This window comes from Leptosomus discolor, chromosome 13 (genome assembly GCF_034619465.1).
Source record: "Leptosomus discolor isolate bLepDis1 chromosome 13, bLepDis1.hap2, whole genome shotgun sequence".
NCBI classification, from domain to species: domain Eukaryota; kingdom Metazoa; phylum Chordata; class Aves; order Leptosomiformes; family Leptosomidae; genus Leptosomus; species Leptosomus discolor.
Genome location: NC_141403.1, coordinates 14,361,429 through 14,376,168, shown reverse-complemented (window position 1 = coordinate 14,376,168; position 14,740 = coordinate 14,361,429). Strand labels below are relative to the sequence as shown.

General features: G+C 39.5%; 1 protein-coding gene across 2 annotated transcripts in view; it reads left to right on the top strand.

Annotated features, from left to right (window-relative positions):
• GNAL (G protein subunit alpha L) overlaps positions 1-14,740 on the top strand; it is a 189,127-nt gene that overhangs the window by 67,724 nt on the left and 106,663 nt on the right. The window contains exons 1-4 of one of the 2 annotated variants that reach the window (XM_086472532.1): positions 1,848-1,986; positions 2,292-2,364; positions 3,206-3,260; positions 3,444-3,563. In XM_086472532.1, the coding sequence (XP_086328658.1) occupies positions 1,848-1,986; positions 2,292-2,364; positions 3,206-3,260; positions 3,444-3,563 (387 nt within the window). Of the gene's footprint in view, positions 1-1,847; positions 1,987-2,291; positions 2,365-3,205; positions 3,261-3,443; positions 3,564-14,740 lie in introns of those variants that run through there. The other variant, XM_086472531.1, reaches the window with a different exon arrangement.

Sequence of the window (14,740 nt, the reverse complement as noted above, 5' to 3'; positions counted from 1 at the left end):
CCAGTTCCTCTTCCTCAATCCAGCACTTCCCACCTGAGTGAGAGGGCCACTGAAAAGAACTAAGTCCTTCTGCTTGTAAAATCTAGTTTCTTTTTGCCACATGCGTCTTGAGACTTTTTAGATAAAAAGGATACTTAGTTTGATTGAAGTTGATGGCAGTCTCTCTTTGATTTTAGTCAGGACCAGAATTTTGCACACATACGTAGCTATCGAAATACTCATTTTTCAATAATCTGTCTTCAGAAGTCTAGGGGAATAATAATATTTGGAGATAAAGGCTGAAACTGTTTTGGCACTTCAGAGATGTTGTGTCCATCCTTTGTGCTCTTGTGCCTCAGTGAACGGGGGACGTGTTTGAGTAGTGCGGGTGGTTTCTGCGCTGTGGAAGTTCACGAAGAGCCAGATGCTGTACTGCTGCTGGTGTGCTCAGAGGCCAGTTCGCAAGGAGAGGGATTTGAAGCAAGAAGGAATACTTACAATGTTTCTAGCTTGATGTTTCATTTCAGGAGCTAAAATGGAGGTGAATGGAGGAAGAAACATACCGTTTCTTGTGAAGATTTGTTGTGGTGGTGGTATTAGCATGTATGTTGTCATGTTTGGATTAAACATCATTGTGAGCTGTTGGGACAGCTTCATTTTCTTGTTCTGATACAGTTTGGAATATTCAAAGGGGAAAAAACACCTCTGTGCTGCTGTGACAACTTGTGGAAGGGGACACTGTGTTTGTTAGTAAGTCAGTGCGTGGTGTTCGTGCGTGTGTGCGCCCTTGGCATCGGCGTACATCCGTGTGACGGCGGGCAGCATGCCCTCTCGCCGTCCGCCTTCCTGCCCCGGTGCCCTGGCAGGCCCCCGCCTCTCCTCCCTGAGGTCAGTAGTCAGGATGGTGGCCGTCACCTGTGGCAGCCCGGGATTTCACACCCGGGAGTGCCAGACCCGGCTCTGGTAGCAGCCAGGCTCTTCCAGTACCGCCGAGGAGTGCGGGGAAGGATCGGGAAGACACCACCCCCCCACCCCGATGCCAGGGCGCCGCCCGCAGTCCCCTTCCCCCGCCGCAAGGGCGCGGGGGGGGGGGGGGGGGGGGGGGGGGGGGGCGAGGCGGGCGGGGGCCGCGGCGGGGCCCGGAGGCCGCAGGTCCCGCGGAGGCGGTGCCAGCTCCAGGTTTTCGCGGCAGCAGCGCTGCCGGGACGCGAGGGCCGAGGCTGCCGGGCGCTGGGGCGCGGTGCGGGGCGGCGGGGGCGGCCCGGCCCGGGGCGGGGGGAGGCGCGGGGCCCGCGGAGCCGCCTGGCCGCGGCCCCGCAGGATCCAGGTAGATCGGTCCGGCTTTTACCTTTCTCCTTCGGCTTCCCTGCGCGTAGGGCTGGTAGCTGGGGCTGTTTCCTGGTCTCGCAGAAAGAGGCAGTGCTGAGTTAGGAAGACAAAAATAGACCTTTACGGAGAAATATAGGGATTGTGCGCGCGGTGGGGAGGGAGAGAGGAGAGCGGCACCCGGCTGGTTTCCAGGAGGAGCCCCGCTGTCCCTCCCGGTGCATGTTAGGCATTTCTGCACGGCTCTCTCCCCCCGCCCCCGCCCTGCCGGGGCACGGCCGCCTCTGCCGCCCGCTCGCTACATCTCTCCGGGGGAGCGAACCAGCCGGCTCCGCTGCGGTCGGGAAGCGGCTAGAGACCATTTTCTGTGAGCGAGGCGGGGGGGCAGAAGAGAAGAGAAGCCGTCGCAGGGACACACGGATATAAAGACTTGTCTTCTGCCCTTCCCCTCCCCCCCCCCCCCCCCCGCCCCCCCCCCCGCCCCTCTTGTAAATATCGAATCTGTGAGAGGCGCGATCTGACATCCACCCTGAGCAGCGGCTATGGGGTGTTTGGGCAACAGCAAAACGGAGGATCAGCGTATCGATGAGAAAGCGCAGCGAGAAGCCAACAAAAAAATAGAGAAGCAGTTGCAGAAAGAGAGGCTGGCTTATAAAGCGACACACCGCTTGCTCCTGCTGGGTAAGGAGGAAGGGGGCAGCGGTGGGGGACGGGGGGGCGAGGAGGGGGCGCCTGCCCGGCCCGCCCGAGCGGCAGGGTGCAGCGACAGGGGAACTGGGTGCGCGGTAGGTATGGAAAATGTAGGCTGTTGTGTGGAGCAGTATGCGAGACGTCCGCAGATTGCGCTCAGCGCCTGAGCCACATGGATACATGCATCCAGAAGGGCTGCCCGAGCGGGGAGATGCTGTCGCGTCCAAAAAAAAACCCACCCCAAACCCCCAGCCTGAACCGTGTATCACAATGTTCTCCCTTTCCTTCTCTTTTAGGGGCTGGTGAGTCAGGAAAAAGCACTATTGTGAAACAAATGCGAATCCTACATGTCAATGGATTTAATTCAGAGTAAGAATTATTGACACTTTGTGACTTATTTTTCGTTAAATGTTGGAAACAGGTTAACACTCGGTAGGCTAGGAAATTTCTCCTCTCATCCCCTGTGTTTTGGTGTCTTGGCACTGCGTTTTGGGGGAGGAAGGGGAGCAAGAATAAGGAAATTACTGCTATTGTATATTTGCATTTTCTCCTTCTGGCCCCTTTACTGTATTTCACACTGTTGCTACTGCAGCGCTTGACAGGCCCCTGTGTAGCAACAACATGGCGACTACTTTTTACATAGAAGCAAATAACCAAATATTGCATCTGTCTGTAATATAAAAATACATGTCAAGTGATACTCAAGATGACAGTGGCTCCTGTTTTTCCGGTATTGGGGTTAGTGTAAAACTGAAACTAATCTTGCATGTTTGTTAGAAATCATTCTGGTTTCTGAGGCTACATCATTTTCTCTCTGAAGAACTCATTGCCAGAAATTATTATTAATCCATAGCATTAATTTCAAATATTTGTTGGCCTTCAACTACGTGTTGTTAATTTAGAGCATGTTTACAGCATGCTGAGAAATGAAAGAATGACTTCCAGTTCCATCAGGGGGAGGCTTTGCAGATGTGGCTGTGATTGTCTGATTTAAAAAAAAAAATCAGGGATGAATGTGCATTGCTCTTCATACTATACAGGAAAGGATAAAGAGAAAAATAGATATGTCTTGCTGATCTTTTCAGTTAATGTGTTGTAGTGATAGAAGAGCAGATAAACAAGCAGTCAGTGAAAAAAAAAATTAAATGCAGCTGACTGAACTGCTTTGGAAGAAAAAAATCAAAGTGTTAATATTTCTGTTTTAATGCAGAGAAAAGAAACAGAAAATACTGGATATTCGGAAAAATGTTAAAGATGCGATTGTGGTAAGAACACACTTTATACTGTTCTTAAATGCTTGGGTGTACTGGAAATGATAAGGATTGTGCTCTCCAAGATTGTGCTGAGAGAAATCCCGTTTTGCTGATCAGATTGGATTATCTTCTATTGATCCTGTATCCTGGATTTATCCAGATTAATGTGTTTGTTTTTGTTCTGTCCAATTCTAGACTATAGTTTCAGCTATGAGCACTTTAATACCCCCAGTTCCATTGGCCAACCCAGAAAACCAATTTCGAATGGACTACATCAAGAGTATAGCTCCTCTTTCTGACTTTGACTATACACAGGTAAGAACAGAAGCCACTGATTTATTCTGCTTCAAGGGGGAAGGTGTTGCTTCACTTTGGTTTACCGACACGTTGGTTCTTTTACTTTTTGGAAGATGGTCCTGGGAAGAGCTTATGCCAGCACTACCACTGGGTTAATTTTCTTAGGAGACTGTGGTGCTTGCACCTGTTTTAGTGGTGCAAGGTGGTTGTTGCTGATCTATTTGCTGCTGTTTGTAAATGCTGTTTCTGGATTTAGTTCCTCTCTTCAAAATTTCTGGTATCATTACATATATTGCCACGTCAAGTAAGTCTTTGTTGAAAGCTGGTTTCCTACGTGGAATTAGGTGCAGAATGTCAGTCTCAGAGTTACAATCTACCTGCAGAAAAGGGTAGAAAAGGAAGTAAAAGGATAGAGTGGCCCCAGTGGTGGTTTCCATACTTACTGCACTTCAGAGCGGAAACTCGCAGAAACGGTGGTCAAGTAAGGGCGTTTGCTGCCTTATGTATTCGTTGTGGTTGGCGTGAGCAGTGGTTTACTTGTATGTAAGTGTTGCCATCTTTTGATATGGAATCATGAGAAAATTAAGGATTTCTGTATAGAGGCTGCTCTTTTGTAGACAGATGTGCTACTCCTTTTGGATTGACTTGGTCTTATGCTTGATTATTTTTATCTTTTTATGTTATTGTTTATAGGAACATGCAAAGAATGTTTTATATTTTGTAAGTGACATGAAAGCCAATGCATAGACATTCTGACTGTTACAAGGAAACTTATTTTTGGAGTAGCACAATTTTTGATTTGCCTTAAAATGGTATTGAAGGCAATTTGTTATGGATAAAGTAAGCACTAAAAAAATATTCATTTGTTGGCTAAATGATCGCGAGTTGCTCATGCTATCGATATTACCAAAGAAGCCATTTACAATAGCGTGTCTTTAGGTTATTATAGCTTCAGGGTGGAAGGGGGAGAAGGGAAGGAGTTGTTTCTTTATTATATGACTCATATTCTCTGGTGTGTGGTTTTGCCTCTGGTAAACCTACCACTTTGAAGGTTCAAGATAAAGAAAAGGTATCAGACATCTTGTTCAGTTTGAATTTAACACAGAATGCAGATGTTAAGAAAACGACTGCAAGGTACACCCACATATTGCATAATTGCTCAATTGGTAGATGTAAGTTAGTGAGAATGAGAAACTCTTTTTAGAAATGGAACGCGAGTTTGACATGAAGTATTTGTCTTATGCAGCTGCTGCAGTTCTGAGGCATTTCTTGCTCATTTTATGTGAGGTTTTTTGCTTGAATTTTGACCCTGATGTGTTTGGGTAAAATAAACGATGACATACATCCTTTGCAGTTCTCTATATTACATCTGGTTTTTTGAGTTTCTGGGATAAAAGAAAACCAAAGTGGACTTTTCACAGGGCTGGAGCTATTTTTAGTTTTATTTTATCATTTACAAATTTTTCCCTTATTCACAGAAGCCAACTATATCTAGTCAAATTTGACTTACTGATATTTTATAGAGGGGAAAACTTACTCTTCTTGGAGGGGAAAAAGAACAGGACCCAGTGGACTGTGAAGCAAGTAATAGTTCATTTAGAATCTCAATTAAAAGTCCATTTTCGTTTAAAAGAAAAAAAAAACAAACTGTTTTTTAATGAAGTAGGATTTCTGAGAATACTATCATATTATTTTGAAATCGTGTCAAATAATAGTCCTAATTAAAAAACCGAAAAGTTGCTAAAAGCTTAAAAAAGGAAGAAAAGTCTAGTGCTGGTTTAGAAGTAAATGTTCTTTTATATGTCACTTTCATTTTCCCCTGCTATTTTCTTCTTTGCTCGATTCATAGCTTTAATATTTGTAAAATGTATGGTCTGATAGTCTGGCTAGATTTCCTTTTTTTTTATTATTTTTTTTTTAATTTTGGCCACTTTAGTATGTTGTTTCTCTCCAGGAAGATGTGTGTGCAAGACAGATTGAAAAAAAAAATGTGCTATTGTGCTTCAGGGCTTGATTCTACTGCAGTTTAAGTCAGTGATAACTTGAAGTAAAATTACATTTCCAGCTGAAATAACTTTTGACCCATTTAGTGGTTTTGGATAAGGACAAATAAAAAAATAAATACTCAGATGGTAATCAGTTAGGCGTCGTTTGCTTAAGCACTACTGGTACTGTAATCAATAGCTGATGTATGGAATAAGGCCTTCTGAGCCAGAGAAACCCATACAGTATTTAGCAGTAGACATTCAGGACTTGTCAGTACTTAAAAATAGTTGTAGAGAAAGAAATACTGACTTAGGCAGCGCTAAGGTGTTGCCTTTGGGGTAAATTTTGGCACACTCTGAAACGTGACAAAGGTTACACTTCTTCCGCTGAATGAGGGAAGAGGCAATTTTAGGGTTTTTAACAATAGGGATGGTAATGAGCTGTTAAAGACATAGCCCTTGGTGTTGCAATTTGAATTACAGATGTGTTATTATTTGGATGATGTTAGCCGTGTAATCTTTGTCATAAAAATCAATGGTTTTAGTTGAAGATGCATTTCAAATACATTGCACGCGCAGTGTGGGAAAAGGACTGCACTGTATCATGTGTCTTTTAGGAGAGGTCCCTGATGAAAGGCAGAAACTTCCCTGATGGCACACTGTGACCAACACTCATGAGGCACTAACTTAAATATATTTGTGACATATTAGGTGTGCTTGGATATGAATTCTTAAATTGCATACAAATTAACTAATGTGCATTTAATTGTGAAAATTTTCTTTTAAAATAAATGGATTTGAAAATACTCATTTCCTGTGGGTGAAATCAAACCCTTAATTGCAATTTATGACTGAGATTCCAGGAACTTGAGTAAGGATGGGATTCACATTTAGACTCAAGATACGTATTTGGGGGGTTTGTTTGGCTGTTTTTTTTAGTTACATAGCACTCTACAAAATATAAGCAGAACATCTTACTTAGTAGTGACACAAATTTTAAAACAAACGGTTCTCTTTTTACAGCCTTTACATTCTTGCAAGAGTCTGTGGAGTAAGTTTTACTTACTTAAAAAAAATTGTTACTTAATTTCATTTAATTATGCTACCTTGATGATTTGTCTGGTTGATATAAAACAAAATGAAAAGTTTCTTGATATCTTTTATAATTTTTATGTTGCCTTTCTTATTTTTATTAAAAGACTGTACAATTTTTACAAAAAATTCCCTTGGTGACAGACATGGTCTAATTCTATTAAACCATAAGAATTATGGCTAGAGTTTTTACAAAGTTTATAAATGCACATAAGGAAAGTGTCCACTCTGTTTTCTTCTTTGAAGTCATGAAAGGAATCAAGATAAATTTTCATCTGATGACTAGTTTAGGTGTTATCTTAGCTCCATATTCAAGGGTGGAATCAGCAGAAGGGCTTTAAAACTGAAATTGAAGCACGCATGCTGTATCAGAAAGGATTTTTTTATTATTATTTTTGGCAAAGTGTTGATTGATGTTTGCTAAAGTTAACAGGAATTGACCTGTGCCATTTTTAATCCTTTATTGATGGGGATTTATTTTGTCCTTTGTGAATCAAAGTGAACATATTAAGGGCGTATTATGCTGGTAGCTCTGGAAAAACATGGTGTATTATGTAAGTGTGTGTTTACTCAAGTTCTGGTGTCTTTATTAAAGTATTTGAATTTTGTGGGCACTGTAAAGCTGCTTGGTGCATGACTCCTTTACCTTTTGTCTTCCCCAAAAGTGTAGTCAAATTAAGTTGCTTTTCATAATATATGTCTTGGATCAAGCTCATCTGATCAGTTATGTGCAGGTATATAGCAGGTAGTCAATTAGCTGCCACCAAACTGTATAGCCACGTGGCTGTACGGACCAGGTACCAGGGACCGGGAATCATTTGCTTAATACAGAAGGTGTAAACACTTCACCCGGGTTTTGGGGAGTGGGGAGAGTTTTCAAAAAATTCATTTTCCTTTGCTAAGAATGTTTGAGAGGCAAAGTATTTGTTGAACCTTCATAAAACAGCGAATTGTGCAAATGTCAGTCCCTAGTGCTGATTTTAGAATGTGAGTTTTAAAACTCATTTCTAAAGCTATTTTATCAATCAGGCAAGCTCTTTAATTTAGCTCTTAAAAGTGAAATGTTAATGTCGGCCTTGACAGGGAAACTGCTTTAGCTTAATCTGGTGTGTGGTTTGCTCAGATACTGCAGTTTGAGTTCAGATACTGCAGATTGAGTTCATTTTGATAACTTTACTTTTCCTCCACATTTTCTTCTTAAAAATCAGGACTTTGTATTCATAATGCAAAGACACAAGAAATAAATAATTTTTTTTTTAAATCAAAGTTTGAAGTTACATAGACTTTCGTTAGGCATTTCAAATTTTTATTAGACCTGTATTAAATTTGAACTCATGTTGACGCCTGGTGATGGCTGGTTTTCGCAGTGTGTGTCTAAATGTTGGAAGTAACTGGAAGTCTTGCTCAAGTGAAGTGTATCACTGGGCTATACGAAGTCTTTATCCTGAATAAATAAATAAAAGATGAAAAACATGATAAACGTGGTTCGTATCTGCTTGGGTTGTGCAGTTAATGCTGTGACTTAAATATTCTATTTGACCACAAAGTTCCCCTGTAATATGCACTGATGTAGCCCAAAGGAGTTACAAAATGGCATCATCTTACTTTTCTTGATTTTCAGATAACTCGCAATATTTCCATGTTTCTCGGGAGTGTAAAAATACACAATGTTTTACATGAAAATATCGTAAGATAAAAGAGAGAATATAGTGATATTGCCACTCAAATGGCTTCACCTGGTTTTTCTTTCTATCTAGATTTTTACTTTAGGTCTTTGTTTACTATTTTGGATAGAATGAACAGCCACGAGTTTTTATAATTACCTGTGATAGTCATACTTAGTGTTACTACAGTGTAAAGTCAACACCAACTTTCAAAAATCAATTAGACTTTCAAAAATTGAGTAGGTCATTTGCGTTTTATGTGGTCTGAGATGTACACTGGTAGTTCTTCATTTGTTCTCATTTTCACAAACACAGAAAGAATCTGGAAGGCCAGATCATTATTAAATTGTATAGGTCCAACTATTATTACTACCCTGAATTAATTAATAGCACTTGAAAAAACGAATGAAGAAGTCTGGCAGAGAAGGACAGCTGAAAGTGCTGCGTATGCTAATGTAGTTGTTGGCAACTCTTTAGTCTTCACACAAACGTTAAAATTGTCAAGAGGACTAGTATTGAAAAGTACGGGATATTGGGGAGAAGTGGCAATTAGGTAACAGATGAAATTTCTTTGTTGTGATAGCACTTGGGTTTATGCTGTACACTATTAATTAACAGCAGATACTGAAGTTGAGCTCTTTTCTTTTTCATCTGCTCCTTAAGAGCAGATTCCACTGATGCCCAGCGATACCTTTCCTTCTGTACGAAATACCTGTTTGCATAGAGACGTAGTGTGAGCGTGTCTGGTTTTCATTAAATCAGCAAACCAAGTCCCTGATGTTCTGATTAGTCAGTGTTAAAGTACAAAATTATAAATATTTTGTACGTGAGATCAAGAATATACTTCGATGTTACTTATTATTTTATTCTTACTCTCTGTAAACATTCAGTTTGTGGTTGATGGATCAGTCAATCCAGTAGTGCTTTCAGAAATAACCAGTCGTTACGTTAACTGTGTAGTTTCAAAAATATAAAACTAGAGCTGGGATCATACTACAAACAAGAATAGGGCAATTTTGAGGGGGAAAAAAAAAAAAAGAAAAAACCAAACTGTCTCAAATTGGTAATATATACTGGAATCGTAAAGGTATAAAATTCTACTATGATTTTCTTGAATTCCTTTATTTTAATTCTTTAATAAATACTCTGATTTTACTGAAACACAACTGAGACTTAACATTGGGGTGGTTTGCGTAAAGTACAGCTCTTCTATGAGGCTCAGGATTTCTTGCTTAAAATACACAGTTTGTATTTTGGGGGTGCTTGCAGTAAAATAAAGGAATTCCTTATGTTCAAGCATAAAAATAAAGTAAGGTTTTTTATTTAGTGAAACACTACTCCATTTAATAAAAGTGTAACAACATATTTTTTCCTCCCTTTGTTCTAAACTCCCTGAACCACAACTGTTAACATTTTATACCGATGATAAGTAAATAATTAAATTTGTGTCCCAGGAAGGGAGCTTTAGGATCTACTTAGGCCCCCAACACTTAACAGTAGAAATACTGAGATTGGGAGCCATAGGAAGTCCCGTGCATAATCACAAATGATCCACAGTTAACAAATATAAGATGTAGTCAGGAAAAAAAAAAATTACTAATTTTTCATATTCTGAAATGTATTCAGAAAAAAATTAAATTCTGTTTTTGTTTCTGAGGTATTCCTATCTCAATATTCTTAAGAACAGATTAAACTTTGAAACATAGAGAAAAAGCTCACCTTTGCCACATGTATTTGCCTTTTTTAGAATATGTTTTTGCATAGCTACAATGTAAAATAATGAATTTCAGTCTGAAAAGACAATTATTTGAGAAAGTTATGAACACTGATGATGATGGATCAAGTGCAATGTTACATTCGATATTATATCATCATAGTAACACCAAATTAAATGTTTGCTGTCTTACATTGTGAATCTGATTTCCCAGATAGCAGGGTGGTATTTGCACTTCATCCAGCCTGCATTATTTACTATCATCACACAACACAGAGACTTCCACTGTGAAACTGGAAAGATATTATCATTTATTATTACTGCTAACTAAAACTTAAATTACTTCCGCAGTCTTCAAAATTGTTGACATTTACTGATATTAATTCAAGTTTTGTACCTATGAATACAAATCAGTTGGAGGCTTTTTGAAAGTCAAGCCAGCATCCAGTCAAATACTATAAATTAATAATAATAATGTCACATTCTGTCTTTTTTTGCTACAATTTTAGCTGAAAACTTCATATACTTCTATCGCACTTTACAAGGATAAAAATATTTTTACTTCTAAATTTGGATATTTGATTTGATGGGAACGGGAAGACTAATAACTTGAATTATCATCTTAAGTAGGAGTGACTGATTTTCCTCATGGAACCAAAAATGTATTAGAGGATCATTTATGAGCTCTAGAATATTTTTGTTCATTACGTATTTTTCAGCGTATACCCTAATTTTAAATTAAAGAAAGGCAGAAACAATAGGGTAATGCCTGTACTATCATTACCCTTGTACTGGCCACGCATTTGTGAAACGCACTGATGTATTTTACTGTGGTTGCTCTGGGGGGCTGCTGGTTTATATTCCTTTGCCACTCGTGCCTGCTGCTAGGGTATCTCCCGAAAGCGATGCTGCGCTGTGCAGGTGGCAGCAGTCCCTCTCCATCCCAGGCGGTAACGGTTGGGAAAACGGCTGAAGGAGTAGCGTTGGTCATGAGCTTGGTGCCTGACAGAGGTGTAGTAGCCTGGCCAGAATAACAAACTGACCCCAAATCCCAGTCTTCCTCCAAGGAAGAAATGGGAGAGAAATTCTTGCAGTTTTAGCACTTAGGATGAGTAGCATTGAAATCCCTAGATGATTTCATTACAAATTAATATGTAGTTTGTTAGGACTTAACATGCACTTAAAAACGTTTGCAAGAACTTCACTTGTTTGTTCTCTCATGTGTAAATCAAACTGAATTATAATGGAAGCAAATGTAAATACATGCAAAGGGTAACCGCACTCTTAATGAAGACGCACAGTCTAATTAGTCCAAGGATGATGACATTTCAGACTTTCACAAGCAGCATCTTTCAGAGGAAGAGTAGTGAAATATTTCATGAATTGTCATTATTTATAGACTACATTAAAACAGATTTTCCATCACAGACAGAGAAAAGGTAAACATAGCAGAGTGTGTTTCACAATTGTCCTCAATATCAATTAATTCTTTTAATCCCTTAATCCAAAGATAGCAGGTTGAGGTACTGCTTTTGCCATTTTTGAGTACTCTGTAAAAGTAATGTGTTTACTAGTTAGGGAGAGTCCTTTTTTTTTTTTTTTTTTAACTTCAGTGTCCATGATAAAAGTGTACAGGTCAGGAGTAAGTCATCATATGCATGCATATTGTCACTGAAGCCAGTGGGGACCTGTGGAACGGAGGATATCACCTCCTCAAATAATAATAGTGTTATTATTTAGAGTTGGAAAGAAGTCAGTGTTCATCTGCACAACAGCCAAGAGCTGTGTCCCCTTTCTTCAGCACATGATGAGATTTTAGCTTGTTTCTGAAACAGTGTTGGGCATTGCCAGCTTAGCCCTTTGCATATTTTTTTCCCATCATCTCCATAGTTTCATGCATTGCTTGCACTTAATGTCAACAGTGGATTATCTTTTTTAATGTCAATGTAATCTGCATCAACAGACGGGATAGTTTGTTTGCAGAAGGTAGCAACCTGAGCTGAAGAACAGAGAACAAGCTAACCAGTGAGAACAGAAGACTGCATGTATACCTTGCATACCATGAAGTAAGTTGAAAACCAAAAGTATTATGAACAATTTTTTTCCCCTGAGTATCTAAGAAGCTCTTTACAATAAAGGTAAATAGGACTCTAAAGCAGATGAAAGGCAAGAACAATGCGTGTTTGCAGTTAACTGCTAAAAGTTTCCATAAAATGTTTATGGCTTTGTTCTGCCACCGATTTCGTATAATTTGCTTTTCTGTAATTAAAGACATTCAATTCAAGTGTTGTAGTCAAATTCTAGGACCTTCACTTTAAAAGGAGTCAGGAGGAGAATGTAATTTGTACAACACAGTTTAAAGTTTATATTGTCTTTTACTTTGGAAATTCTTGCAGTAATTTCTTGGAACAGAGCTACCTCTGGCTGTAAGCACACCAGCTATCACTTGAAGCATGCAGATTATGATTTCTTGCTTTAAATCAGTAGATTAATTTTGGTTGGTTTAAAGTGCACTTTTGTAATTAATCTACTAGTATTTGTTTTAAAAACCTATGCTGGATGTTTTGAAAGGATATTTATCCTTAGGCAAGAAGAATATTGGAATTTTTGTCTGTTATGTCGACATTAGAGATGAACTTTGCCTTTTAAATCTTTTAAAAGTAAACGTTTTCTGACACTTATGCCAATTCATTCTATTTGAGTTTTCTTATTGCTGTCAGTGGGACTTAAGCATATTTTAATGCAAATTATTATCCCGCTGTTTTGAACCATGAAATTGTTTAGCAAGATAAAGTAGGCTAAAGATATGCAAGCCCTCTTATTTCTCTTAATTTGGTGAACGCTTTTTGATCACGTCCACCCTCACTTCCATAGGATGTTAAGTGACAGAGCTGTGCAGATCATTCTTTTCTTAACATACACCCACATACTTTCTTTCATAGAAGCTAAATAATATCAAATTTAAGAACTGTCAGGAAGGAAAACAAGAAAAGGCGAAGAACAGCTAAGTAAAATAGGGGAAAGTGTATCCTCACTTCCCTCTGTACAGACAATAACTACACCTTGCCTGCAGACCTGCAGCTGACCACAAATAGCAGCAGGACCTGCTTGTCAGTCAGCTCCAGAGTGTCTTTGGTGCAGGCTGTGTGCCTTGAGGAGTTCCCCACCCCAGGCAAAAAGAAAAGGTGGAGGACAAATGTAAATGAGAGAGACCATGCAGCCAATACACAGTCATGTCTGTTTTGTCGTCAGAGAGAGGAAGAACTTGGGTATCTCCACTTGCTTCTGAAACCGTGTCATTAATTACCAGATTCCCAGCGGGTATCACAGAAGAGTGAGCTTCGTGATAGGATCTGCAGCCTTAAACGTTCAAGTGAGAATATTCTTTCTGGCAGGTGTCCTCTAACTTGAACTTTAGCTTCTCCTTCCTTCCCAGGATGCCAGTGTTGCCTGTTCCTTTTGGGAAGAGCAGACTTGCTTATTTAGAATAATGTACTTTTAATTGAACAGGAGAGCTTTTATTTTTCCACCCCTAGAATTATCATTTCTAAGCATTGTTGTTATCTGCTGAATTTCTCTCTAGATTTTAACAACAGCAAACTAAATATGCTAACTAACCAACAGCAGCATGGGTATCTTAGGGGCCAAAAGAGTAATTAGTCAGCAAATATGTAAGTCAGAAATCATAATTAAAAAATAATTGTATCGATTAAAAATGACACCAGTAGGGGAAGATGGCTGTTGACATTTCTAAGAGCCAGCCATTCAAGCTGCAGAGGATTTTCACTGTATTTTGAGGAAATGAGGGCTTGAATTTGGTCCTTGGCCTTCAGTTCTACAGAACAGGGTTTGATTCTTCTCACTGATGAATGAAAGCCTCGCAAGAAGTATAATGTTCCATAAATGCAGAAGTCATCTGTAGTCAACTGTGTTCCCTAGGGTCTAATCTTGCAAAGGCTTAAACATATGGATATATGTGGACCTAAATGCACTGCTGATGTACTGCTAGCACAGCATTCTTGTGGTGAGTTTCCGATTATGCAGTGATATTAATATCAAATCAAAATACTTTCGACTGAAAAACAAAACAAGCGAATAATTTCTCTCTGTTAAATTTATATTTGGGAAGTCGTTGAGCACTTTTATGGATTTTCTTGGGGGTGGGAGGAGTTGTGTAGGTTAGAGATTGGCACAAAATTTGAAATAAGCAAAATCTTTTTCAGATAAGTGACAGTTCTCTGGATGGTATTAAGCTGTGAACAGTAGATCTTTTCAATAATCACTGTGATTCATTTTCATATTGTGGTTTTTTTAATAATAATATCTTTAAAAGGCTTGCTGAACAGTAGGCTGCAGCAGTATAACTCTGTGCAGAAGGAAAGGTTTCTTGCACAATCTTAGATAATTCACCTTACATTGATGTGCACAGCTCAATAAAACCATAAGAAAACTGTACCAGCTCAGATCACGGGTTCATTTAGCACCAAGTCTCATCTCTGACCATTGCTAATAGTGAAGCTGGAAAAAAGGGTTTAAGAATGCGGCAAGCACATATTAATGTTCCCCACATTGATTGTCCTAGTCTCTACAGGTTTATGGTTGAGGTATTTTTTGACTGGGAGTGGCATTTCTCTGTTTAATAACTTTGATGGCTTTTTCTTCTAGGAATTTTTTTTTTCCCTCCAGCCTGTGTGAACTTTCAGTTACGGCACCAAGTTCTGCAGTTTGAGTATGTTGTGT